Source organism: Fusarium oxysporum, chromosome 5 (assembly GCF_000149955.1).
Source record: "Fusarium oxysporum f. sp. lycopersici 4287 chromosome 5, whole genome shotgun sequence".
Classification (NCBI taxonomy): Eukaryota; Fungi; Ascomycota; class Sordariomycetes; order Hypocreales; family Nectriaceae; genus Fusarium; species Fusarium oxysporum.
In genome coordinates, this window is record NC_030990.1 from 710,281 (window position 1) to 736,588 (window position 26,308).

At 47.6% G+C, this 26,308-nt stretch overlaps 9 protein-coding genes and 1 non-coding gene across 10 annotated transcripts; 5 read left to right on the forward strand and 5 right to left on the reverse strand.

Moving 5' to 3' along the window:
- Positions 1-2,763: 2,763 nt before the first annotated feature.
- FOXG_15429 (uncharacterized protein) lies at positions 2,764-4,566 on the forward strand. The gene has a single exon (XM_018395527.1). The coding sequence runs from the start codon at positions 2,800-2,802 to the stop codon at positions 4,408-4,410; it is 1,611 nt and encodes a 536-aa protein (XP_018255411.1). The 5' UTR covers positions 2,764-2,799; the 3' UTR covers positions 4,411-4,566.
- On the reverse strand, positions 4,533-6,322 carry FOXG_15430 (peroxidase). Its single transcript, XM_018395528.1, has 2 exons — positions 5,496-6,322; positions 4,533-5,442 (listed from the first exon to the last, which is right to left on the reverse strand). The coding sequence occupies exons 1-2, from the start codon at positions 5,834-5,836 to the stop codon at positions 5,100-5,102; spliced, it is 684 nt and encodes a 227-aa protein (XP_018255412.1). The 5' UTR covers positions 5,837-6,322; the 3' UTR covers positions 4,533-5,099.
- A 1,052-nt stretch (positions 6,323-7,374) lies between these two features.
- FOXG_21909 lies at positions 7,375-7,468 on the forward strand. The gene has a single exon. It is a non-coding gene; the product is annotated as a tRNA-Arg (tRNA).
- A 600-nt stretch (positions 7,469-8,068) lies between these two features.
- Positions 8,069-9,848, forward strand: FOXG_15431 (uncharacterized protein). The gene is made up of 2 exons (XM_018395529.1): positions 8,069-8,452; positions 8,571-9,848. The coding sequence occupies exons 1-2, from the start codon at positions 8,202-8,204 to the stop codon at positions 9,757-9,759; spliced, it is 1,440 nt and encodes a 479-aa protein (XP_018255413.1). The 5' UTR covers positions 8,069-8,201; the 3' UTR covers positions 9,760-9,848.
- A 177-nt stretch (positions 9,849-10,025) lies between these two features.
- Positions 10,026-12,821, reverse strand: FOXG_15432 (uncharacterized protein; the record flags this gene model as incomplete). The annotated part of the gene is made up of 2 exons (XM_018395530.1): positions 10,026-11,210; positions 12,165-12,821. The coding sequence occupies 2 exons, from the start codon at positions 12,819-12,821 to the stop codon at positions 10,185-10,187; spliced, it is 1,683 nt and encodes a 560-aa protein (XP_018255414.1). The 3' UTR covers positions 10,026-10,184.
- Positions 12,822-13,357: 536 nt separating this feature from the next.
- Positions 13,358-14,731, reverse strand: FOXG_21910 (uncharacterized protein; the record flags this gene model as incomplete). Its single annotated transcript, XM_018402290.1, has 1 exon — positions 13,358-14,731. One exon carries the CDS (start codon positions 14,729-14,731, stop codon positions 13,358-13,360), a length of 1,374 nt encoding a protein of 457 aa, XP_018255415.1.
- A 381-nt stretch (positions 14,732-15,112) lies between these two features.
- FOXG_15433 (uncharacterized protein) lies at positions 15,113-16,367 on the reverse strand. The gene is made up of 3 exons (XM_018395531.1): positions 15,893-16,367; positions 15,496-15,844; positions 15,113-15,448 (listed from the first exon to the last, which is right to left on the reverse strand). Exons 1-3 carry the CDS (start codon positions 15,996-15,998, stop codon positions 15,211-15,213), a joined length of 693 nt encoding a protein of 230 aa, XP_018255416.1. The 5' UTR covers positions 15,999-16,367; the 3' UTR covers positions 15,113-15,210.
- A 1,712-nt stretch (positions 16,368-18,079) lies between these two features.
- FOXG_15434 (pectinesterase) lies at positions 18,080-19,511 on the forward strand. Its single transcript, XM_018395532.1, has 2 exons — positions 18,080-18,797; positions 18,843-19,511. The coding sequence occupies exons 1-2, from the start codon at positions 18,132-18,134 to the stop codon at positions 19,395-19,397; spliced, it is 1,221 nt and encodes a 406-aa protein (XP_018255417.1). The 5' UTR covers positions 18,080-18,131; the 3' UTR covers positions 19,398-19,511.
- A 523-nt stretch (positions 19,512-20,034) lies between these two features.
- On the forward strand, positions 20,035-21,260 carry FOXG_15435 (uncharacterized protein). Its single transcript, XM_018395533.1, has one exon. It carries the CDS (start codon positions 20,214-20,216, stop codon positions 21,198-21,200), a length of 987 nt encoding a protein of 328 aa, XP_018255418.1. The 5' UTR covers positions 20,035-20,213; the 3' UTR covers positions 21,201-21,260.
- A 3,278-nt stretch (positions 21,261-24,538) lies between these two features.
- On the reverse strand, positions 24,539-25,634 carry FOXG_21911 (uncharacterized protein). The gene has a single exon (XM_018402291.1). The coding sequence runs from the start codon at positions 25,327-25,329 to the stop codon at positions 24,976-24,978; it is 354 nt and encodes a 117-aa protein (XP_018255419.1). The 5' UTR covers positions 25,330-25,634; the 3' UTR covers positions 24,539-24,975.
- Positions 25,635-26,308: the final 674 nt, after the last annotated feature.

Genomic DNA, 26,308 nt, shown 5'->3' on the forward strand with positions numbered 1-26,308 from the left:
ACAGTTGTCAACTTGGGCCAAAGTTTATTAGCTCCTGGCACAGGCTTGGTTTCGGATACAGGGGACACGACAAAGCTTCTGGAACCGAATCCTTGAGAACGAGATCGACTATGACGACAAAGGGGTTTCGATGGAGATGTTTCAGATAGACCAAGTTAAAAACTTCCGCGGAGATATTTCATTTTTTCCCTTTCGGGAGAATTTGTCTCTTTTCTTTCTGTTGATGGATATTCAGGAGTCGAGGTAACATGACATTCTGCTCAAGCGCTTCGAGTTGGGACGAACCAACCAATGACACCCTGCGCACACGCGACTGCATAATCGACCCAACTGCGGCACATTACAAGCGAATCGCCCAACACAACCCTCCTCCACTGCCCTGGGCCTTTGCTGACTGAGCACTAATGGAGACACAAACACGAACACGCGGCTCGGGGGAAGAACTAGGATCGACATAATGAATGCCTGGTAATAATAACAGGCACATGTTATTACTATAGGCCCGGGTCTTATAGAAACGGCTTGTCATCGCTTCATCCTTAATGTTACAAATCATCGTAAAGGAGAATTATGGTCAAGGGTCATTCTGAACCATCACCTCGGTCCCTTCTAACCACGTTAGTTGACGGGGCCCCCTAAAAAAATAATTGACAGCGCCTAGAAGGCTAGTGGAAGGAGCTGAGCTTTTTAGCGACATGGGGTCCCCTGTTTTGAACCCAGATAGCTGGGTTCGTGGAATGTCATCACCAACCAACATGAGCAAGGAGACAACTTGTCTAGCGTGTTCATAAATTTTCAATTGCGCATAAAACCAATGGATGAATTATTATGATTTGGCTAGTCCCAAAGTCCAAACGACCAGGGAGATTTTCTGCCTAAGATCCATCCAGGATTGAGTTTCCTCATGGGGCGAAGCAAAAACCACAAAGTTTCCTTCAACGCTGACTTTATTCTTGTCGACATGTATCCGAAGCTTTCCCAATCTTTATACCTTGCTGTATTTCTTTGCCGGTACCATAGTTGGTGTCTCAGCCCTGAGGGATTCTACTCCCTCACTGAACTTCGAGAAGGATCTCTCGTGCCTTGCATTGGTGCTCAATCCAATCGTTGTGAGGCAACATACCCATATACCAAAAGCCAGTGAATGACAACATGAGGAGTCATAATTGGTACAATTGAAATTAACCAAAGTTCTCGGGCCGTAGATTCAGATAGAGTTGAATGCGGGGACACAAGAGTGCGGCATTCCAACGGCGTCCGCTGAGGATATTCCGGGCTGGTGATTAGTGATCCACCAGCTGTGAAGTCGGGGACAATCATCGCGAAACCCGCCTCTCCTTACTAACATATCACTAAGGCCCATGTCTTCGTCCACCGTCTTCTCGCAATATTACCCCTTCAGACGACTCGGCTCTTTTCTTCAGTGGTTATAGCAACCACATGGCTTTTAATGATGGATATGGTGATACCAATGCTAGCTGCAGACGAAACGGCATGTCACCAGCGGGACCTTGACTCGAAGACTTTGAGTCTCCCCATAGATCATCATAACGCTGCCGCCATGACGGATCTTCCCATGTCCGAAGTTAATTTTCCAGTTCTAACCCAAGGCACCAGATCCGAATATGTGGAGATATTCGTCAGGTCAGTGGCTGGTCAACAATGTACCAGACACATTCGACAAGAGGAAACGAACTAACTATTGTTTGCTACAATAGTTAGTTTCAGTATACAATATCCTAGATCCATAATGTGTGTTATGTGGCTCGAGTGAGGTAGTTGTGGCTGCTTATGCCACTCTATTATGATCAAGCAAGATGACAAGGATACAACACGAACTGACTCTCACATATTTCTATACATACGATACAGAATCTTTGTAGAGACTTGAAGCACTGCATATTGTGGACCAACGTAGAAGCGGAGGTTTTCGCCCGCTAATGATTTGCCCTTCAAAGCTCTGAGCTGTCTCTTGGAGGTGGCCATCAAGAGTTTCACCTTGCCGTCTTCAACAAATGGGCTTGCTCATCATAGCAGAACAGTTCTCCTACTCTTAAGATAACTTCCTGGCAGCCAATAGTCCTATTACGGAGCAGTTCAGCCAACATCGATATACCAAGACGTTATAGCCACGAATAATAACTAAGAGCATCGACTAGGTTGGGTCTTATTGGGTGTTGATCACAAGCTCGCCGAAGTAAGCCTGCTATATAGCATGAATTTGATATCCCTTCATACAATTGAATGCTTCTTCCCTTTGCATGGTCATCAATGTATAAGTTACTGTTACTTGGATGATTGAAGATCTTCATTCTCGCGAGCGATGCTCATCAGCGGCACAACGAAGCTCCGACTCAGCTGTGGCTTTCTCAGCTCTGGATCCAAGTCTCATTCTTGTAGATCAATCTCTGGCTATAACTCATACGAATATTGGTGCCCCATACCAGGATGCGATATGAAATAGCAAACAAAACTTGCTAAGTTGTCGCAGCAAACATGATATCTGACAGCTCAGGCAGCTCCAGGTTAGCTCGGGCCATACCTAGCAATTGAGCAAACAAGTTCACGAGGCAACTGCATTGAGATCCTATGCTCTCGTCAACAAGAAGCTGGTGATATTTCGATATTTAGTGGTCGCGATGCTATCCAAGGTACCTACCATGATGAGCTTCGTAGTTGCTGTGTTATCAAAGTGCATGTTGTCCCACCTTCCAATTACGACACTGGCTCCCATATAATGTGGTCTCACTCAGTTCTCCAACCCCGCACTCATAACCAACACCAACCCGTCATCACAAAATGCCCGTATCAAAGGAAATAGTCCAAGATATCCTAAAGGCGATCCCAGCCCGCATCCGCGGTCCAGGCGGCGCCGTTGCCGTTCTCTCAGATGGAGCCCTCGTTGATCAGCGCGTCTGGGGTTACGCCGACTTCAACCGCAGGATTCCCATGACGGATGATACCCTAATTCCTATATGCTCGATCTCAAAGCAGATGCTCTGTGGACTAGTTGCAGATCTGGAAAAGAATCCCACGCCGAAGTTGGCGGAGAAGGGAGATGTGAAGACGCAGTTTGAGGAGAAGTTGAAAGAGATTCTTCCAGAGCTTGCCAAGACTGGGGAGTTGAAGATTGATCATTTGTGCAACAATCGATCTGGCATTCGCGACTATTGGGCTATTACTTTACTCTGGGGTGCGAAGCCTGAGGATCCTTACTCAATTGCTGAGCACAATGAGAAGGTGTTGAAGACGATCAAGTCGACGCATTTCACACCCGGAACGGAGTACTCTTACTGCAACACCAACTTCAACATCGTAGCGCGAGTCGTCGAAGCTACTACTAAAGAATCACTCTCAGATCTCCTCAATGCACGCATCTTTAGACCGGCTGGTATGAAGACTGCTCAGCTTGGTGCAGACACGGCGAAACTTCCACCGCCTTGCGTTGGATATGAAGGTGATGAGGACCGAGGTTATATCCCTGCTGAGAACCGTATCGAGTGGGCTGGCGATGCAGGTATCATCGCTTCGCTCGGCGATATGATCGCTTACGAGTCGTTCCTGGATCGTAGCCTGTTCGATCCTAACAGCTGGTACCGCGCAATCTTCAAGCCTACGCCTTTCACAGACGGAGTTCCTTCGATATACTCTCAAGGCCTTGGTCATAGTCAATACGGCAGTGTTTCTGGAATCGGTCACGGTGGTGCTCTTCGTGGTTTCAGACTTTATCGGGCTCATGTACCAGAAGAGCGTCTTTCAGTTGTGGCCATGTTCAACCATGAAGCTGATGCAGCAACACTTGTCGAACATATCATCCAGACTACTTTAGCTCTTCAAAAGCCTCCGCCGCCTACGCTTGTTGATGCATCGCCTGCTTGGCCGGGTATCTATCTTGACGATGGCACTCAATTGGCTGTCACGATCAAGAATGGTAAAAAGGGACAGATCGTGGTTAACTATGCCAACTACGCTGAGCCCGTCAATCTGACGGACCCTGAACGCGGTGAATCTCGTGCAATGGTAGCCGTCGTCGACGGCGACAACCTTCGCATTCACCGTCTGAAGGAGAACAGAACCCTGAACGCAAAGCGCCTCAAGATTGGCGATACACCCGTCGACAACTCAGCTTTCACAGGAGACTTTTACTCTGAAGAAATTGGCTCCATATTTCACTGTGTTGACCAGGGTGGACTCATGTTTGGCACGTTTGAGGGATTCTTGGGTCATAGTCCAGCTCAGTTCATGAGATATCTTGGAGGGGATGTCTGGGCCCTTGCGAACCCAAGAGGTATGGATGCAAAGCCGCCTGGGGATTGGACGCTCGTCTTCCATAGGGATGAGAAGGGTGCTTTTGTTGGTGTGACGATCGGATGTTGGCTGGCAAGGAAGATTGAGTTTGTGAAGAAGTGAGCTTGAAGCGCTGGGGCGGAAAGATGGAATAGAGCCTGGTTCGAGTTGGTGATCCTAGCATAGTACAACGAGACAGCGCTTCCGTTTGCGGTAGATACACGAGTTCATACACCTTTAAACTAAGAATAAACCGACAGATCTGTAAGCATACCAGCATTTCTTGTGCATTGGCTTGTTGAGCTATAGTTCATGCGTATGGTAATCTTGTGTACGCAGGGTAATTAGGACCGTGGTTTCAAAGCTGAAGATACGAAGCCTAGACACCACTTCGAAAGATACATGCTTGATGAACAATCGCTTTCTTGAAGTCATGATCCTCAGCCCGGCTTTCTTGCTCCGCCGAGGTTATAATGGATTCACATAAGCTTGTGTGGACCCTGAAAGCTTAACGCCGGTATCGGTGACCGATGGCCCGAAACCCCGCGATCAGAAATAACCTCGTCGCATGAGGGACGTGTCAACAATAAACAGAGGTTCTCATGACTTCTCGGGCACTTATTCATATAGTTTGATCATTTCTTCATTTATTTCATCTCAGAGCTATCACAAATGGCTCAAATCTAGACTAATCTATTCCGGACCAGTCGTTCCATCACAAGACTTCAATCTCATGGCGTACTAATCCCCGTCCTTTTTGCGCCCATCTGCAAAGGTATCATAATATTAAACCGCTTTTTTTCGCAACTAATTTACTGAGGGGGAAGAACCTTCTCCTTGGCGAGAGGAGTGAATCGGAGGTAAGGCTTGACGATGCGGAACTCGGGGAAGAGGGTCTTGGCCTCCTCGTTCTTGACCGAGGGGTGGACGATGACGTCCTCACCAGGGACCCAGTTGATAGGGGTGGTGATGCGGTACTTGTCACCGGTCTGGAGGGAGTCGATGACGCGGAGAACCTCGGCAGCGTTGCGGCCGGTGGAGGCGGGGTAGGAGAAGATGGTGCGGATGGTCTTCTTGGGGTCGATGATGAAGACGGATCGGATGGTGAAGGCGATGCCCTTCTCATCGACGTTGGTAGCATCCTGCTGGTCGATCCTGAACACCATTAGCTTATAAATCCAACCATGATATGTATAAAGAAGACTCACATGTCGTAGAGGAGAGAAACCTGGCGCTGCTTGTCGCCAATGATGGGGAACTCGACGTTGCCGCCGGTAACCTCACCAATATCCTTGATCCATCCCTCGTGGGACTCAATAGTGTTGGCAGAGAGACCAATCAGCTTGACACCACGCTTGGTGAACTCAGGCTGAAGCTTGGCAAAGGCGCCGAGCTCAGTGGTGCAGACGGGAGTGTAGTCCTCAGGGTGAGAGAAGAGAATGACCCAGTTGTCGCCGATGAACTCGTGGAAGTCAATCTTGCCCTTTGTGGTCTCGGCCTGGAAGTTGGGGGCGGTAGAGCCCAGACGAAGGGGAGCGGGAGCAGACATTTTTGTGTAGATTTGTTGTGAGTGATGAGAAGAAATATGAAGAGGAGAAGGTGTTTTGAGGGAGGGAGGGGTGGAGAGGGGGATTATATAGGGCGATGTGGTTTCTTGGGAGGGAGCTTGGCTTGCACCTTGTTGGAGCGGAGGTGTTAGGTTAGTGGCAGACTGGAAGAGGCTTGCGTTATTAAGCTAAGATGACGATCTGGGTTGTTTGGCCCGGGCAATTTGAATACGCCACGAGGGTAGTGATATTGGTGATTGGAAAGCCAAGCTTGGGGGGGTTCGGATGTTGGTGTTGGCGTTGCAACGGTAACCCCTCAGACCCTGAATATTCCATTCCTCATGCATACGAATGCATCCTATTTTCGAGTAACTCACACATGTTTACCTCTTTTGACTGTATTATTATTTAGTTACTCAAGCTATCCCAGTCATAATATCTCTAACCCTCTTAATGAAGTTCTAAAGGCCCATCATGACAACCCCGCCAAAAAAAGGAAGCATCGCGATACAGATACAGCACCCCTCACTAAAAAGGGTGTCCCCCCACCATAATCAGCCCCTCACTTGACCCCAGAGGGGCAAGGCTCGCAATTGCGTGCTGTGTGTGTGTGGTGATTGGTTGAGACTGGCACATTGTGCCATCGGGCGCGGCAATGCTGCCATCGAGCTGTTCCTGACGCAATTGCTTGTCATGAAGAGGCGATGGGCCGGGGGGGATTGCGGAGGAAGAGGTTCGGAAGTCGGGGTTTGCTTTGAAGGATCAGTTAAGCTTTGTTGTTGACTGTGGAGCATGGATTCATTGAGTTGCGTAAGTTGAGGCATTACGAAAGAGATGAGGTTTACATAGTATATAGTATCTTGAGGTGAAGTTACTTCATTGATTGAGCAATGAAATGGTGGTGTTGCGGTTCATCGCTGAATGGAACAAACCCCGCCTGTCAACCCATCTTCACAAGACGCCATGACAGCCAAGTCTTATCACACAACCATCTCATCACATCGCGTTACGACTCGAGTTGAAGATGCAATTGCAATCACAGATACCTACCGATATCCAAGACAATCCATACCGCCCGAGCCGACCGGTGCTGCTGTAGCGCTGACGTTTTTGAGTTCAGTTCAGGGTAATCGGCGACTAGAGTGTGAAGGGTGTGCGAAGATGAGGCTGGAAGCATATGAAGGATCAGAATGTTTTATATGAAAATATTCTGTTTCTAGTGCTTCTTTATGCATGAAATGATACAGCAGTATTAACTTCCCGATGAGCTCAAGTACCAGCATTGTCCAAGTTCATTGAGTCGTGGTTTGTGAAACAAGCAACGTATCCGAGAAACTCAGTTCACAGCCACGTAAACACAAACTCAATGCGTGAAAGGCCTTAGATCCAGCCTCACGATAGCCTTGAAAGTCTGTAACGCATCAACAGCCCAACCATGATCCAAGCGCACTGCTGAGCGAGGCGGATCTCAATCAAGAACCTGCTGCCAATCCCATTCATGGACACTGCTGACACCCTAGTCCTTCAACAAACAAGATCGGGCCGCGTGGCCTAATGGCTAAGGCGCTAGATTTCGGCTTTCGAGCAAATAGAGAAATCTCTAGAGATTCCAGGTTCGACTCCTGGCGTGGTCGATTTTTTTGCACTTTTCCACAAGTTTTCCCGTCATGTCATCTCACGTTTCAATACACCCTTCTATTCCAATGTTTCAATTAATTTGGAAATGGCACCCTGCAAGGAATGCTATTTTCAGCTGCTCCTGTTACCAAATGTCTGGCTTCACTGTTTGGCACACAGTTTAGAGTTGCCAAGCTCATCTTGGCAGTGGCGTTGCTTTTATGCATGATTCTAGAACCGAGGACGGTAAGCTTAAATTAGCTTCTCAACTCAACCATTTTCTCAAGAACGCATCATTCAATAATCTCAATAATCTCAAACCCATGAACTTCATCTCGTAGAATAAATCTCGCATGACTTATCATCATAGATCGACCATCACTTTAAATGAATCATCCTCAGCCGCAGTGACATCTTTCATCATCCAGTGGAACCGCACTCATTGCGATCGCCTCAGGCTTGTTCGCATCTGATACGTGCAAACCCACACTCTGAAACCAAGGGACCCATGTGCCCAGTGTCAGAAGTTAAATAATCCCGTGCAACAACTGCCGCTTCTGTTACGCGTCGGACCTTATTCCTTGTTTCTTATACACTCCGACATCAAATCATGTAACAGGTTATTAAGGGGTAGTGGAGAATGATCAACACTCTCTTCTTGGTTTTTTCTGGAGCGATGGAATCGCAGGACGGAGTGTTTGGGATAAGGAGCGTGAGTTTTATAGAGTATGACCCCAGGTTGTTCAATTGATGTTATTCTTCCCTTTTTCTTGTTTGTCCTGGGTTGTCTTAGCCACTCTTTTTGTATTTTTCCTTAAAAACGTCGTCTTGATGATGATGTCTACAATGTCGCGTTCTCCATTGATGACGGGCGTTACCATCGCAGCCATTCTCTCTTTTTTCATCCTTGTTTTCACATTTTTCCAAGAATCATTAGAAGTACCGTGGGTTTACGCACATAACAAAGCAGAAGAGTATTGGGATAGTGCTTTCTCGTATCCGTACGTCAAAATTCCTTAGTCTCCTCGACCGTTGGGCTCCCCCGGAATTGATGACAGCGCGCGAAAAAACTTGGCATTGCTCTTGGCTTGCGCTAACGATTGTTTAACTTTACTACAGATCACCACAGAACAACACCGCCTCCAACACTTCTACGCCTGAAGTTCAACAGTTAGACTGCGAGGATCCGTATCGAAGACCGGGATATCTTTATATTCCCGCTGATATAAACGGTACCGATCAGTATAAGAAGACACAATGGATCCCCTTTACAGATGATCTGCTTGAGGCGGATGCGCCCGATTATGCTGTGTATCCTGCGGCTGGCAATGTTATCTTTAATGCGACGGAACCTGAAGATGAATTCGTCGAACTTGCTTCTACACCGCGACAATGGCTTGTTGAGGCAATTGCCGAGAGTACCCGACGAAAGAAGGCGATAAACGCCAATGGAGAGACGAGCGTTCAGGCGTTTGCTGAGATGAAGGATGACGGCGGCTTCGGCTGGCTCTGGGGTCGTCGCATCATTCTTTTCAGCGATTCCGTCGATCGATTCATGATGCAATTCTTCTGCGGCGAGTTCAAGCGCGGCATGAAGCAACCTAAACCACACACAATCGCCTCCTGCGATATTCCCGAGTTCAACCTGACATTCCACCACTGGCACTTTGCCGGCAGTATGACATACCGTCCCGATTGGTGGTGGATGGACGACATGGAGGAGATCTCCCTCGAGGAACGATGGGATAAATACTGGACTCCTCTCCACGACCAAGTCCGGGGTCCGAATGGTCACCCTGATCTGATCCTCTGGCAAAACGGCCTCTGGGACCAACGCGCATTCTGGGAAGCTGGTGAAGCCAACCACGAGAAAGACGTGTATCCCATGGGAACACGCGTTCGTCAACTAGTCTGGCAAGAAATCCGCTTCGTCGCTGCTCGAATCCGCACGTTTGTTGAGAGAATACACACGGAATTCGGGGACGCGCCTGTTATGTTCCGCGCGATGACTATGCACCGTGAGAGCGATGCTAGAGATGCGAGTATTTACGATCTTGAACGACTTGCGCGTGCGACGGCGGAGAAGGCGGGCCATGAAGTGTTTGAGTGGGGACGTTTGATCTCGTCGTTGTCGATGCTGTATAAAGATCAGACGCATCCAGGCAAGGGACCTGCGAGCTGGCTTTGGGGAAACATGGTGCTTGAGTATCTTGCGAGAGCTGGGGGTGCAGGTGACGAGAAGAGAAAGCCGTACTTTGAGGGCTGGGATAAGTGCCATGATAAGCTGGTGCATTGGGGTGGACGGTAGACTGCTTATATACATACACATATTTTATGACAATAGACTAATACGATATCCAAGAATACGTTCTGTTACGATTCTTGCGAAGCTGCGCGATGTCTGTTGAACGTTGAAGGTGCTGTCGCTGGGGCTAGGCTTGGTTGTGGATGGTCTCAATAAGACTTCCGATAGACAACACTCACCGGCGGAGGTCCCGATATGAAGCGTATTTCGACACTCTTTACAGATACTGCGAATATTGACAATGACGAATTTTCATGGATCAGCTAGAATGCGTTAACGAAGCAGTTCAATTTCTTGCGTAAGTTGAGTAACGCCATTCTATGTAACCAGCCCTTTCACCACGCCAACCTGTATCATTAACTCGTTGAGAGCCCATTAGCTTTACCATATCAATGCTTAACGCTCGTGCCGTCTAACTAAAATCCTTGTCAATCGTGCGACGTAGCTTCCACCAGGCTTTTTGAGAGTTCTTTCACCCTCGCCACCGCAACTTCGGCTCTCTCAGCATCAGGCGCCTCTGACGTGAACACAAGCGCCAACACAAGCGCAGCATCAAGTCTTAGCAGGCATTCCTCTTTTGAGGCAACATCTGGCCAGGTAGTCACTTCATTGTAACCTTTGATGAAGCTTTCGTCGAGTTGACTGAACTCCAGCGTGCGGAAGAGGTCAATGGCTGCTGGGCCGACGAGGGCGTTGGTCCAATCGATCACAGCGCTTATTCGTCCATCTTTATGGCGGAGATTGACGTCGCGAAAGTCCATGTGAAGTAGACTTGAAGGGAATCGTTTGAGACCTTCGAGGACGGTGTGAATGTGTGCCCAGTTCGCTATCCAGCTGGAAGCCCCTGGGACTGTTTGCGACAGCACTGAGAAGCGCCTTTTAAGTCTTTGTTCGATTGTTGAGAACACATCTGCTGTCTCCAGGGCAACTGTCTTCATTGCTGGATCGGACAACGGCGATGAGTGTATCATCGCCGCTACACGTCCCATCTCCTCAAACGTGATCTCTGTTCCATCGTCGTCCACGTACTCGCACAACATCGCTGGATAACCATCTTCTTCAAGGTACTTATATGCCTTGGGTACAGGTACTGAATCATTTTGAAGAAGCTTGTAGATCTTCATCTCTTGTTGGATGAGATCACTTGCATTGGTGTTTGGGTCATTAGCGTTCTGGTAGATCTTGACTCTAGGCACCCTGAGAACGACTGGGCCATATAATGGCGAGCTTGCTTTATAAACGAGACATTCGAGACCTTCGCCGGCGGTTTTGACGTCGGTCAGGCTCTCTGCCTTGATGAAGTGCTGAGCTACCTCCATCGTGGTTCGCGAATGGTGATTTGCTGGGCTACCCAGAATAACCTTGGGATTCTGTCTTCTTTCAACATACACTATCAGAAATATGTAGGTTTCTTGGCAGGAGATTCTTGATGAGGCTCGTATATGCGCGTATAGCTTAGCGTCGAAGGATCGTGAATGAGTCACACAAGAGGTAAGATCTAATTGAGTTAGAATCCACTCACCGATTCGCCAACCTTCAATTGCACAACGCTATGTCGGAATACTGTAAGTGAGAGCGATAAAAAGCTACGAAACTATGAATAAGATGCTGTAGCGCATGGATTGTATTGCTATCATAGAATGTGGTAACATTGATACTGAGTTACATGGCCCTGTTGTGCTCTTTCATACCAGCGCTTAAATCATCCCACCTTCACAGACTGTCCTCAAAGCAACCGGACGAAAATTCTACGGGGCATGTGGATGCAGTGCCGCCGGGTGCCTTCGCATCCTGCCCGGCCGAATAACGGCCCTTCGAGGACAGGCCACAGGCGGTGGGAATATAGGCCCGGCCTCTTGTTGAAACGAGATCCCGTATCTCTCAGATAGCCCGCTGAGGTCTCTCAAGGTGTAAGGAACTACGGAATCATCGAAGTTGCTCTGCAAGAAGGACCGAAGTTCTGGAAACAATCCAGCTTGTTTTGCCTGGCCCAGTGCTACCATAGGTTTGTACATACCACCGTGGAGGTGTTTCGAGTCGATCCGAACCTCAACAATAGAGGCGGGGAGAAGCTCGACCAGACTTGCCGGGTCAAGGGTCTTTACTGTGAAGGTATGGGTGGCCTCATCCTCGCAGGATATTCCAATAAAAAGGGAATCCCCACCAAGAACCAACGTCTGTAGTCTTTCAAACGTCTCGAGCGAACGGAGGAGTAAGGATAGCATAGGCGCACTATTTATTGAGTGCCAGCAGCATTCTAGGTAACGCAAGGTCGAAGAGGATTTGTCGAGTGCGAACAGGAGGTTTGAGGGCGTTACAGACCATGCTGGCTGGCATATGTATATGAATGACTCAAGAGGGCCGCATTTCTCGAGGATTCCTTCTATAATGCTCGGGTCGACACTTACGTTGAAGAGCTTCAGACAAGTGAGGTTTGCGAGCGGCATCGTAGGAGGGTCCTCTGGGTCCGTCTTCCACTCAAGATGATGGGACTCGATGACAAGTGTCTTGATGTTTGGTGCCATTTCGAACAAGTTCTCCAGTGTGCTTAGGTCACGGACGGCCTTGTTATGTGTGTTTTTGAGGTGCAGATATCGCAGATCATGCAGCTTTTTCTGGGCTTTGCTTGCGAGTGTCTGGCTGAAGGAGTTACCACGGTCTACCAAGGAGAGTAGCTGGAGACCAGGCATCCTGCATAGTAGAGTGTACAAGGGGAACGGGTCGACCTCATACGTGAGACGTCGGACGAAAGATCTCTCCTGCAGCTGGCGGCGATCCCTAAGGAATTCAGTGATCTTCTCCTCTGGCCATCCTCTTGCGTCGATGTTGTGGTAGATATATGGCGTCGCAGCCTCGTTCAGGACCCGACAAGTGCGAGCAAGGCTAAGAAGGCCGGTGGTGTCCTCAGCAGATTGCTTTCCCCATAGTTTTCCGGGCTTAGGAGTTGCGAGTGAGTTTGGCTGGGGATAGTGACTCAGATGATCATTTGTGCAGTGACTGCAGAGATACCAACATATGTCGGCCAGAATCTCTGGAGGCATGTGATCGAGAGCAGGCTTGATCATGATGAGTTGGATGCGAGGTGCATGAGGGAAAAAGAAAAAAGAGAAAAGAGTTGGTGGGCTTCAAAGGATTTATATGAGTGAGTGTTACACAAGCAAAGAAACAGTGACGCGATGATTAGTCTTGACACGTGAGGGAAACGCGTGAATGCTGAGATAGCCTATGCAGCTGAAATATCCTGCATACTAGGCTGCACTGCCCTGAGGTAGCACAATAGGCCACAAGGAAGCAAATAGTAAAATGGCGCCAGATTCAGATAAAAGCATGGCTACTGAGGTCAAAGTCGGCGGCTGTTGCTGACAAGCTGTGTAACTATATGTATATCTCTGGGAAGATGCAGAGAATGGTAACAGATACTTGGCAAAACATTCGTTTTTAGTCACCGAAGTAGCTCAGAAGCACTAAGCTATAATCAGGCTGCCAGTAGGTAACTCGAGAAGGCGGTTGAGTTCTAAATGCTTGCTGCCCTTCAGCTCGCACAGCCAGGCATCACATCTCTACTGCTATCCACAAACTCCTACGAAGTAGTGCAGCACCTTTACGCTAAAGGGTCACGTACAAAGAGTTTCTCCTCGTGGACACAAAACGACACATTGCATCCTCTGCTCAGCTCCAATAGCATATCATGAAAGAAGATCTTTTCCTCATCGAAGTTGTTTCGCCGCTCAAGCTCCTCCGACTCTCGAAATGTATCATTGTCTAACGCCTCATATCGTGCAAGCCGAAAAGCCCTTTTCATGTCGAAATTATACTGTCGGACCTCCTTCAGCTTCGTAAAAGAACCACTTCTTACAGCCTCAGCCAGGGCGCACATAGGCTCGTAAAGGTTTTGGTCTTTTGATTCGATAGTGACGCTATGGATTGATGGTGGAAGCAGATCGACAAGACAATATTTGGGTGGTTTTCTCCCCTCACCCACCTTGAAAGGGAAGTATTGACCGCCTAAGATAAATGTTTCAAGGTTGATCAAGTCCTTGAGCGAGCTCACGATGGTGTTTCGAGCAGCAAGCGCAACACCATAAGGCGGCCCCCGGTATCTGCAGTAAACTTCGAGGTAGCGTAGTGTACCCTGACGTAGAGAAAGGACTTGCGGGAGTGTCTGGAGTGTCACGTAACCACGATCGATTTCCCGCCGAGTTAAAGTCTTTCCACGGACGATGAATACAAATTGCTCAAGCTGCGGGCATGAACCAACAAGAAAGTTGAGATCCCTTTGGTTAACACAGGTGTTGACGATTTTGAGGCATTTGACGTTTCCAAGTCCCATTGATCTTGACGACCAGGACAAGTCGTAGACTCTGATGACCAGTGCATCAATTTTGGGCGCCTGTTGGAACAAATTGGCATATTGCAGGTTGTGAGGTTCCCCCGTCGCTAGGTCAAGCTCAGGGCCCTCGATGTGTAGATATCGCAGTGATTCTAGCCTTGTCGATTCGAGGAGATTACGCTCATAATGTATGAAGTAGAAGCTTAGGTGCAAGAGCTGAATATTTGGCATCATCTTTAGCATGGCATCAAAACTGAAGCTTTGTTCTTCAGCATCCAACCTTTGACCGTTGATGTACCTACGCGTCAAAGTATCTGTCAAACTGAGACTGCGGGCGAATTTGAAGACTTCATGACGATGATCTGGGCTATAGATGCGAAATGTCAAAGTGTCGAGGATATCTTTGTCGGGTCGAACGCGGTGGTAGAGATGGGGGAGAGTCAAGGCGTTGAGAGTTTGACATGTCTCGGAGAGATTGACGAGGGCTTTGGCTCCTTCAGCATCATGTTCCCAGATTTGATCTGGGCAAGGTGTGACAAGGGCTTGTTTGTGGGGGAAGTGAGACAGAGGCTCAGTTTGACAGTGGCTGCACAATAGCTCGCATACTTTGTCAACGATCTCTGGAGGAAGAGAAAGCAGAGTCATGGTGATGACTGCGAATGCACAGCCAGGAGGCGGGTTTTGGAGAACTGGAGTGGTGAGAGATGAGAAAGAAATATGTCGTACCGCAGTGTGAATCAGCCCGAGCAAGCAAAATAGAACAGGCTTAAACTTTCAGTACTGTTATGCACTGGCGAGGCTGTCAACTGGGAAATTAGTTGCTCTCAACGGCGAAAAGCTTGTTAGCCAACTCAAACGAAGTATCTGTGTAACCCTCTTATGGTTTCTGGTTGGCCGGGGGGAGTAGAATGGGACATAGATGATGCTGAGAATTTAAAAAGGTTGTGATACCATGAACGGGCTGAAAGGTAACGGCATTATGCAGAGTTCCTTTCATGTTAGATGAATATGAGAAGAAGGAACAAGTTTTGAGATCAATAGGCTTTGGGATGTATTTAACTAGAGATCTAAAAGTTGAGGAGCGTCTTGAACTGAGTATTTCCTAAACCATTCCTCAGACTCGCTTAATATCCCAGGCGGTGATGTGCTTCCATAGCCGCTGCCCCAGGAGTGCTGGAAGGCGTCTCAGCTGGAGGAGCAGGGGCAGAAGGTGCAGGAGGAGCTTCTTCCTCAGCCGGAGTAAACGCTGCCTCAGCCAAAGGAATCTCTCCAACTGTTCCGCCTGTAGCTGCTCCAGCATCGACGTTGGCCAGGGCACCGGCTGCCTTCTTGGAGAACTGAACCAAGTTTTCTTCTGAGGGGCTGGGGCTGGTTAGTAGCTGTGTCGTACAGAGTGGAGTTGGACTTACGGGTTGATGGCCATCACCTGACCGATCTGACAATGTGGTCCGGTAGCACAGTACAGATATATGGGCTCCGTGTTGTTGAGAGGAACATTGAATGTTCCAACGGTTGTCTGTCCAGCCTGGAAAGGAATATGACCACTGTGAATGACGCCAGACTGTGTAGCCTGAAGTGGCTGGCATGGAGAGTCTTCGGAGCTTTGAGTGACGGTATGGTTTCCAGAACTAAACTGGAACTGGATCACGTCTCCCGCTGCTGCTCGAATCATGTTAGGAACGAAGGTATCTTGAGCACCGCCAACGACGACGGGGATGATTCTGTTGGCTCGGGCTTCGAGGGGTGGATTCTTCCTGACTGGCAAGTATTAGTGTGACTCTTTGGATGAGTATGAAGGGGACTTACTCGAGACTGGCTGATGAACTTCTAGTTCATGAAGTTCCCGTGGGGACATTTCAACGAGTGGCATAGCAGTAGCAGCTGCAGCCCACAAGAGAGTCTTGGCCAACATATTTAATATTATCAACAAAAACGTAACTCAAAAGTTGATTGGTAATGAGCGTATCGTAAAGAAGGTCCAGCCAACTAGCAAAATTGAAATTAACAATTATAAATCCTCACCAGGAGGGTAAAAAAGAAGAGAATTTCGATAACTCAAAGAAGGTAAGAAAGGTAGACTGATCTGTAAATCAGACCATTGTTCCCGACTGTAACTTAAGATGATCTTATAACATTTTGAAATTACTGATGATCGGGCACATGCCGAGCCTCATCTCTGGGCCGAAACTCGAGCTGAGACAAGAATCTGGATAGAGTTGCTCTCTCGCAAGATATGACAAATTCGCTAGCAGCCAAGATGTTTGTTTGTTTGTTTGTTTGTTTGTTTGTATATTTTTCGTCTGGGTGGCTGTAACGAAGCCAGATCTCCTACTGGAGCAAAAGACGTGCTGAGCTAGCTAGGTACAGGGAAACCCCGCTTCCTTCACCATCCAGCATACCAATGGCACAAAAGGTGCTGTATTTCTCAAGCCCGTCACCCGTCAGCGGGTTCGGGGGCAATCTACTGTCGAGCTTTTTCCACCGACCAGAATTCTCTCACGCATCACTACATCTGCTGACGCAGTCCACAATCTCCAGTAACCAAGTTGTAGCTCGTAGTCGACTGTCGTGGCGGCAGGGAAAAACCTTGGGAAGGAATCAGAGGCCGGCGGTGCGGCTTGCCTTCAAAGGGGAAAAACCCATCGCAATCGGCGTCGTTGATCGGGAGGATGTCGCTACCGATGCCACGGGCACCGTCCTCCGATATCTAAGGCGTTCTGGTTCTGAGGTGCCGCCATTAGATCCGACAAAGGTGTTGTCAGAGAAGGTGAACTCTCCAAAATTCCTTCTCTGAAAACTGCTGTTAGGGAGCCGATGGCGTCCCCGCAGTATTGTGTGGCCGAGTAGCCCGTAGAAAATCCCGCTCCTAACAGTGCACTAACAGTGCGTGCCAAGAAAGAATTTTTACAGGGGAGAGTTGAGCAGCCAAGATGTTTTGCAAACTTTGCTTGTTTCAGGGTACGGTTACGTGGGCGCCGAGAGTGTTTCATCAGCCACTTAGATATATAGCCGAGATATGTTTTTTCATGTTTGACGTGTTGATTCATGTTTGACGTGTTGATTCATGTTTTAGAGTGATATTTCATGTTTGCGTGCATTAAGAACAGTGACAAATTGATATAGGTTTTGAAACGGGCATGCGTGGCTTTCGGTATGTGGGCAGACATGTCGGGCTTGGCGATCTTGATAGAGGTTTGATGTGATGTTACATGAGTGATTTATCTGATGAAGCGGTTATAGTGGCCAGAAGGGGAGGTTTAGGGGCCGAGGTTTTGAGCCGCAGGAGGTAGAAGGATTCGTGATCGCCTTCAAGCTTGTTTCATCAACATCAGGGAATGAGTGGAGATAGTCGTACTGTTAACCATAAATACAGAGCACTGCCACTTTATAGACTTATCAATTAAGTTTAATATCTGTTGCATATGAAAGTAAGTGTTACAATGTGTTGACATGATGTCACAGAGGTGAAGCGTGATGTGGCCTTGATCGTGATAAGTCCAGTGAGATCACACCGGCCACCCACTTTACTTATCGCAAGATAACACAACTGCTTACCAAACTCTGCTCAACTATCCTGGAAAACTCGTTCTCATTCTCTAACTATGAAGTCAGAACGAGAATTACCCCGTGGGGGCATGCCCATCCCCGCAGAACCCCAACCCCAATTAGCCTGATTTTGCTCCCCCGCAAAGACCCCAATCTGAACATCGTCACTTTGCCGCTATCAACTTCCAATTCAACGCTTTCGTTGGTGGAATTACAATTACCGATCGTGCCTTGACAGAACTAACGTTAGTGAGGTTCCATTGCCGGGGGCTCATCGAGGATTATATTAACTACGGCATCGAATATCCGAACAAGCTTTCAGATAATATGCATTCTCGAATGTGATTTGTGGATTTTAATATGTGAGTTTGGATCTGGTTATATGCTTTGGGGGTTTAAATGAAGGAGGATCGGCCAATGCGAGGTTGACCTAGTAGATTTATATAATGGCTGAGAGTCCATAGTATTTTGCTTTGGACCAAGTGTCAAGTATCTCGACATGAAGGGCTTCATCATCAAGACGGCAATTATTGCCGCGACTCTCTTTTCCGCTGCGACTGCATCTCCCAAAGGATCCGTTGACACCTACAAGAAATGTCAACGGCAGACAAAGCGTGCAACAGAAGGATGTCCCAAGGGAACTCTCTTCGTAGCCAAGGATGATCCACGAGCAGACTTTTCCTCCATCCAAGACGCCATCGACTCTTTGGGCAACACAACAACTGCAGGCCACATTCTCATCGCGCCTGGCAACTACAGCGAGCAATTGAATGTCACCCGCCGAGGTCCCCTCCATCTCATCGGCGCCTCAAACAAGCCTTGGGTCAAGGACCTCTATGCCGATATTGACGTCAACACCACGGCTCAGAATGATGTTCAGATCTGGTTCAACCTTGCGAATACGAACAATGGAAGTTTGAGTGATAATGTGTTCACGAGCGTACTCACCGTTGGACCTAATTTCAACGCTACGCTGACCGGATCTGGACCTACGGGCTTTCCTGTGCCTGCGGACACGCCGTTCGGATGCACGGATTTCAGAGCGTATAACATCGACTTCAGAAATGAGTTTGCGCCAAGATCATCTGGGCCTGCGCATGCGGTTGGTGTGAGCAGGGCTAATGCGGGCTTTTACTCTTGTGGATTTTACTCTTACCAAGATACTGTAAGTCTTCATTCTCGTGATCCTCGCGCACAACTGACTCCATAGGTTTACGTTGGAAAACTTGGAAACGCCTACTTCTACGACAACATCATTGCTGGAGAGACTGATTTCCTGTATGGCTTCGGCACAGCATGGATTGAGAAATCAACACTATCTCTCCGAGGCTGCGGAGGCGGCATCACAGCTTGGAAAGGCACCAATACGACATTCACCAACAAATACGGCGTCTACATCGACAACTCCCAGCTCATCCCCGTAAACTCCACTATCGCTACAAACTTTGTTGGAAAGTGTGCCCTCGGACGACCATGGAACTCGCAGCACAAGTCGATCTTCATGCAATCCTACTTTGATGCTGTGATCCTGCCTGCTGGGTATATTGAGTGGAGCAAGTCGACACCAAGAGTTGATAATTACACCTTCATGGCCACGTGGAATGATCATGGGCCGGGATATAATGTTGAGGCTGAGAAGGCGAGTAATGTTACGAGGGTTTTGACGGATGCGGAGGTTAAGCCCTATAGAGCACCTGCGGATGTATTTCAGACTCCTGAAGGAAAGTTTGGACATGTCAAGTGGATTGACAAGAAGGCTCTGTAAAAGACTATCAGCTCGACTAGGGTGAGGAGAGAGATATCTTCCGCGGCTTGAATACATTACATGTGATTCACCACCAATATGACTCGGCATCAGAAGCTGAACCTTTAGACCTCCATTTGGCCGAGTGTCTCAGTTTGTCAGCCTCAAGCAAGGCTGCGTGCTATGTCTCAAACTATCACGACCCTCAGATATTTATTCCCGCCTTACTTTCGTGATTTGACGTGAAGAAGCGACCGCTGCCAAGTGAATGAGGATCCCCGAAGCGAGATGAGATTTGAATCCATATGCAGGGGTGTAAACTCTGTATCCAATGGCGCGTTTCATTTCTTTAATTGCCCCTTATTTTAGTTCGCGGGGTAAAAGACGCTAAGACTAGTGGTTGGCATGATTCAGGATCGGGAGTTGATCTTCACATGAGAAGAGCGAAGATGGTACGATATATGAGCATTGGCCTCTACAAAGGAATCAGATGTATGATCAAAGTATATAATTAAGCAAAAATAAGAAAAGTATCTTGGAATAGCAACTTATTGGGGCAGAATAGCTCCCCGAAAGTCTGTGATTATCTAGGCCCATATCAAGTAGGTAATTACCAATGACACCAGTGGCAAAGCAAACCAGTTACATCCCACTAAACAAGCCACCTCCTCTTCCCCGGAGGAAACGTTCCCGGTAATAAGAATCCTTCAACGGGCATCCATTAACACATTGCCCCCCCGCCTGATCTACAAATCTGACAACTCCCTCCTCCACTTTCTCCTCTTCACCTCACAGTATGAGCTGACGAGAGAATTCTGCCTTCGAGGCGCCTTCGAGATGGGCTACTCAGGCGGCGACGACCAACGCAGCGCTTCGATAACGATACCCATTGCAGTCTGTATGGGCATTTCTTTGTACAATGTTATTGAGCTCAACGTTCTTATCCTCACGACGTTCAAGACGCGGAAGAGCTTGTACTTTTGGAGCTTTCTGGCTGCTACGAATGGGATTGCACCTCATACTATCGGCTTCCTTCTCAAGAACTTGGTCTTTTCTGATAACTTTGTTTTATATATCACACTTATTTCTGTTGGTTGGGTTTTGATGGTCACGGGCCAATCGCTCGTTTTATACTCTCGACTACACCTTATTTTCTGGAACCAGTTTATTCTAAAGCTTGTGCTGGCTATGATTATCACCAATGCTGTTGTTTTGCATATTCCGATTATTATTCTCATGTACGGCGCCAACAGCAGCGACAAAAATCCATGGGTCCATCCTTATCAGATCTACGAGAAGATTCAAGTCACGGTGTTCTTTTTCCAAGAACTCATTATCTCGGCGATTTACATCAAAGCGTGCTCCTCGTTCTTCGGGACCGAGGGGCTTTTATACCGGAAAGGTGTTCGACGAATGAGAAGACATCTGCTCTTTGTCAACGTTATCATAATCCTTCTCGACATTCCGATCCTGGTCCTCGAATTCGCAGACTTTTACGACTTTCAGACAGCTTACAAAGCGATTGTCTACAGTATCAAGTTGAAGCTTGAGTTTAACCTTTTGAATCGGCTTGTGGAGGTTGCAAAAGGGAATGATACACGTGGGACGGAGAATGGAAATCAAATTGTGCATTTGAATGCTTTTGAGCAAGATGGTGCTGGATATGTGGCCAAGGACAGCGAGTGTGGAAACATGGCAAGGGATGCAAACACGAAGAGACGAAAACGAGGAGACTCGATGGCGGATGATAGGATATTGATTGAGACGGAAATATCTGTTACTTGTGTTGAAAGGAGGGAGGATGATAATGACAGTACGGGATGAAGGATGTCGATATAGGACTAAATTAATGAATGAAATGGCTTTAACTCTTCAACTATGATACTATCCCTTTGAGTGCCACAGCCCTTAGGCGGGGTCACGACAGGGGTATCAGACCAATCAAAATAGATAAAACTAGCGGTACTTCTCCACACATACTAATTTGTATGATGGTAAAAGTCCCAGCAGTTTTCATTGTTACAAATCGCTACCTCACAGACTTTACAGCCGTACAAGGTCTGCCTACCCGAGCCTCCTCGGTGCCGACTTTGTGCATTACCTATTATCGGCTGCAAAAAGAAGCTATTTTCAGCCTTCCTCTTTTTAAAGGGTCGGGGCTGCCCCTGCCTGAAGCCTTTGCAAGCAAGGCAATCTGAGAATATCCCCCTATTGACATGATTGATATCCCTTTGCAGATGATTTTGCCGTGATTGAGTATCGTTCAAGTCCTCCTCTTTCCCTGACCTAGATCTCTTCCTTGCGCCACTTTCTTGGCCAAATTTAATAAATAGGGCGTCAGAAATGCACCTCTTCCAGCTCTCGAGGGTCTTGTAAGGCGGCCACCGCGGCTGTGAGGTCTTGAGCTGCAAAATGAAGCTATTCGCAAGTGTTATATCGAGAAGGAAGGACCAAAGGAGCGCTTGCCACGGGCCACGGCGAAATCGGTGCTCGTAGCTTGTATAGGACCTTATCTGATCTCCTCGATCCACGTGATTCATTTCATCGTTATAAGAAGCAGATACAGTCGGTATAGGAATAACCTTTATTGCGGCATCACCAAAGGTCTCCTGTATCGGCTTGGATTGTGCCCCTTTATTAGCAGGCTTCCTTCTTCTCTTTGGCGTGCGTTGGTTATCGGCACCACTGTATACAGTTGAGAGAAATAACACGAGGCTGTTATCCTTCCAAGCGATTTGAGCGACCTAAGAAGGACGAATTAGTAAGGGAATTACATATAAACAAGTCCCTCGGGCATACGAGGTCATCTATTATAGGGATCGACTTTACTTCATTATACTTAAAGCCTGAGGCACCTGCCTTATCCTTCCCTTTTGCAACTTTAAGCTCCTTAGTGATGCCACAGTTAGGGCGGGCTGTGCCTGTAGCTCCGTGACCGGCTTCTCGAAGGGCACGGAAGAGATTGGGCGAGGAGAAGAGGTTATCCATAAAGACGTGATATGTCTGCTTCGGCAGCATATTAACTAGGTGAATGACGACTCCTGCCGTATTGCTAAGGGCCACAGTCTCCTTAGGCTTTCCCTCTCTCTTCTTCCCCTGTTGCGGCTCTACAGCCAGCTTCTTCTTCTTCTTTGGCAGCTCGATGATAACAGCGGTATATGGTGATGCCTTTACATGCCACAGCCACCGAATAAAGAAGCCATTTTGGGCGATTACCCAGACTTTGAACCCTACAGGCGTAGGCTTATTCTTGACTAGGGTTGTATCCTTACTCCTGCCTGTAAAAGGGACCATACACTCATCTACAGTAACGTTATTCCCTGGTATATAGAGCTGAGCTGACACCTTCTGTATGAGGTCAGACCACGGTTCAGCAGCTTGGAATGCCTTCGGAAGGTCCTCTTCATTGCCTAGGTTAAGCAAAGTGTGGTCAAAAGTCCGTATATAGCGTGAGATTAACTGGAACCTCCACAGAGGCATGAACTTGATGATTGAATGCAAGGGGGCCTGAACACCTAGGGAAGGGGGGCTCCAATGGCTCTTGATTGTATTTTCCTTATGAATTCCTAGGTAAATCAGCAACCCGAGCCATACATATACTTGTGCAGCCGAGAGCCCGTCCCACCGGTTAATCCGTGACTGGTCGGAAATGGCCGAGTTATGGCTATCAATAACGCCATTTTGCGTCAGATAAGAGACCCAGCTATCGCTGTAGTAGACCCATGACTGTACGAGGGATATAGGTGCAAAAAGCTGGAATAGCTCGAGTGGTGTTGGAGGCAGTATATTGATGTGAAAATCACGATCTTCTACATTGAAAGGCATGAAGTTGCGGCCGACTGCCTCTTCAGGCGGGTTAATTATTATTCCGGTGGGGCCTAGGCCTCTTTGCTGTGCATGTGTGTGAAAGCTATGATCATCGAAGTCATATTCCTTCACATGTATCTCATCAAGAATCGGTGGGGAACTTATCGTTTTAATAGATATCAATTGGTATGAGGTTTTGGTGGTATTTTGCTAAAGTTGAATATCTTACGAACATCTGGTACCCCGCACGTACTAACCTTGTGACTAAGCTAAGTGGGGCGAGTGACCTCCCTAAGGGCTGTGGCACTCAAAGGGATAAGAAAACTTTAATAAAAGGTTCAACTGAGACAGTGAAGCCGAACTCAAAATCAAAACATTCACACTTTAAAGTTCTATAGATACTAGATAGCTATGGAGATAGTTAAGGTTAAACTTTAGGCAGCTGACAGGAACACGATATGTCTTTTTCAACACATAAGCTTCTGCCCTACTATGGTCCTTAAAACTCATCTGTATAGACAAGACAATTCTTATGCCCAGTCTACCAATCCGTATTTACCTTCACCTGGTTTCTCAGCGTAAAGGTAAGGGGACGCACATAAAAGAAGAAACCATGCTGCTTACACTTCACGCATTAAACTTCACCTTTTAGGCTAGCATATTCTTTATACTTCAGTGATGAGTCGCGATGACTTACTAAACGCAAACTCTTTTCTGTCCTGTGTATAAATAGCCGACAAGATCCCTTCTTTCATCTTAAAAAACGGGAAACAAACTTCATTTCTTGCTTTTTAAAACAAGGAGGCACTTGGCCGTGGTTGATTTCCTTTCATCCGAAAACCCATCCAGTTCCTGACAATAGTAGAACTAGCACCACCAACTTCCATCCAAACCTTGATCATCCTCAGGAAAGCTACCCATTTTCATCTCAACTTCTAGAGATGAAAAAATGCTTCCAGCCGTAGAACCCAGCTATAACACATCTAGCAGTTTACAAAATCGCCGCTGTGAAATAGCTCATGCGCCTCACTGAACCGTCGGCCTGCACTGATTACAGGTGGGATGAAAGGGGATTGCTTGCGATGAAAGCAAGGTCCTCTACCCAGCTTCCAGCTTCTAGCCTCCATTGCACTACCATCAATCAACAAAAAAAATCGCAATGCCTAACCATTCACGGCGATCACGGGAATCCATCTGTGGGTTTGAGAAAGCTCCTTGAAGATGACCTGTGGCTGAGAGATAATCTACAAAAACATCGACTTCAGACTGGGTATGCAGGGCGTAGTTTAACACTCCTCCTTTAGTGAGCAACCCTCTGCTAACTCTCTGTAGATAACATCCACAGGAGAACATAACATCCAAGTCAAGATCAACAAAGGAATATTCACCTCCACGCTGAAGAAGGACTGAGAGCTTATAATTACCACATAGAACTTAGATTCTGCTCGCAACTTTTGTCGCAACTGCCGTTTTGAGGAAATCATTGTCCATGGTGTCTAAGCTATTTTTACCAGTGTCTGAGAATTGACGCTCCTTGTACGAGCGCAGTCGAACTATGCAAGGATAGTTTAGAGAGAGCCTCTTCTGGCGTGTGAGCCTGCCATGAATGCTACATGAGTGACTTGCGATTCTTCTCGTGGGGATCATATTTCCTGTACTGTGCCATCAATGATGGCGAGTCGTGTATTCTTCATGATACTACGAAAGGATACTGCAACATCGGCATGAGCCAAAGCTGCACCTCCATGCTGGGTCTTGGACAGTCCAAGATATTCCGATGACAAACTCCGTCTCAGCAAGGATGGGTGAGCACGCAGGAAGATCGCAAGCGCAAAGAGATCGCAATCTGGCTGAACAACGATACAAATGTGACATCTGCGTTATTACCTTGACATCTATTGCCAAGCAAAAAGAGCACCTCGCTACCGGACTCCATCAACGCAAGGCTGCAGCCCGTGACGCTGGTACACCAGTTGGGCACGGAGGAGAGCAAGATCTTGATTACGGCCCTGTCAAAGAACAGGCCAAGCGGCTCTGGACCTGGCCGGGAATCTTGTGCGCGAGGTTTGAAGAGGTAGATATCGGAGAATAGGCCAGGCAGATCAGTATCTTGCTGTGATTGTGATAGGTGGTGTCTGGCTTGCATTAGGGGTGCTATATTGAGCACTTAGGCCACTCTCATTGGAGATATTTTGTTGATGGCGGGTAGGCGTAGCCCAAGTTCTCCAAGGTACTTTGCCTGATGCAGATATTTTGATGGCATGGGATGTGACCATGCGAGTCGACTTTAGCATTAATGAGATTATATCTGGGGAGTATAGGAAGCCAGGCACAAAGACAGATAACTGGTTCCAATCATGGATGTAACAACAGATCCGATTATTACATTCGTCTCGACAGGCCATGCACCTCGGAATTTTATTTCCTTGATTTATTAAACTTAAGGCGAATAATTTGGGGGCCATTTCCTAGCCGCATATCTGTGCCTCTAAACTGCGTGGTCATCCGTCTCACATTGCAGAAACAAGGTTATCACCTAATATTCAGATAGTATCTTTCGACGATTATGTGCTTGAAACAATTGAACTCGAGCGGCTTTTGAGGCGGGAGTTTTAAAATCTCTAGAGAAATAACCGCAGACGCCCGGTTATTGAGACAATGGGCCTGTCACATTAAAACCTGACCGCTTAATGGTTGCTTCTTGAAGGATCGCAGTCTAAAGAGGGCTGAGCTAGGGTCCGCAGGTCTAGGACGGAATTGGTTACCTGCGCGGCCAACCTTGCATGACCGTTGGACAGGAACGACAAGGTTGTTTCAGCTTTGGGCAGGGTTGGAAATTCACTCAACAAATGTTTGGTGGTCAAGATGAACCTCGATGAGTATGTCTTTGAGTCAAGAAGATCAGAAAGACTCATTCAGGTCGAATCATCGTCATCTCGAGCAGTGCCGTAACTAAAGGAGCATCATGTCGACTGCACAAAGTGTCAGATCTTGGCGTTATCCTTAAGCAACACGCCTAACCAGGATCATCGTGACAACCCAACTAATCCGGCCATAGAAAGCCTAGCCATGTCTCCCAAAACTGCCCATCCCAAAAAACGCCTCGTTCTTGGCACCACTCATAC

What these genes read in the sequence shown, in the direction of transcription:
- FOXG_15429 (XM_018395527.1), top strand. Translation starts at nt 2,800, where the DNA reads ATGCCCGTATCAAAGGAAATAGTCCAAGATATCCTAAAGGCGATCCCA.
- FOXG_15430 (XM_018395528.1), bottom strand. Translation starts at nt 5,836, where the DNA reads ATGTCTGCTCCCGCTCCCCTTCGTCTGGGCTCTACCGCCCCCAACTTC. An exon ending in GTTTCTCTCCTCTACGACAT is followed by an intron (nt 5,443 to 5,495) that starts GTGAGTCTTCTT and finishes AATGGTGTTCAG; the next exon opens with GATCGACCAGCAGGATGCTA.
- FOXG_15431 (XM_018395529.1), top strand. Translation starts at nt 8,202, where the DNA reads ATGTTATTCTTCCCTTTTTCTTGTTTGTCCTGGGTTGTCTTAGCCACT. An exon ending in GATAGTGCTTTCTCGTATCC is followed by an intron (nt 8,453 to 8,570) that starts GTACGTCAAAAT and finishes ACTTTACTACAG; the next exon opens with ATCACCACAGAACAACACCG.
- FOXG_15433 (XM_018395531.1), bottom strand. Translation starts at nt 15,998, where the DNA reads ATGTTGGCCAAGACTCTCTTGTGGGCTGCAGCTGCTACTGCTATGCCA. An exon ending in AGTTCATCAGCCAGTCTCGA is followed by an intron (nt 15,845 to 15,892) that starts GTAAGTCCCCTT and finishes AATACTTGCCAG; the next exon opens with TCAGGAAGAATCCACCCCTC. An exon ending in CAGGTGATGGCCATCAACCC is followed by an intron (nt 15,449 to 15,495) that starts GTAAGTCCAACT and finishes AACCAGCCCCAG; the next exon opens with CCCCTCAGAAGAAAACTTGG.
- FOXG_15434 (XM_018395532.1), top strand. Translation starts at nt 18,132, where the DNA reads ATGAAGGGCTTCATCATCAAGACGGCAATTATTGCCGCGACTCTCTTT. An exon ending in TTTACTCTTACCAAGATACT is followed by an intron (nt 18,798 to 18,842) that starts GTAAGTCTTCAT and finishes CTGACTCCATAG; the next exon opens with GTTTACGTTGGAAAACTTGG.
- FOXG_15435 (XM_018395533.1), top strand. Translation starts at nt 20,214, where the DNA reads ATGGGCTACTCAGGCGGCGACGACCAACGCAGCGCTTCGATAACGATA.
- FOXG_21911 (XM_018402291.1), bottom strand. Translation starts at nt 25,329, where the DNA reads ATGCAAGCCAGACACCACCTATCACAATCACAGCAAGATACTGATCTG.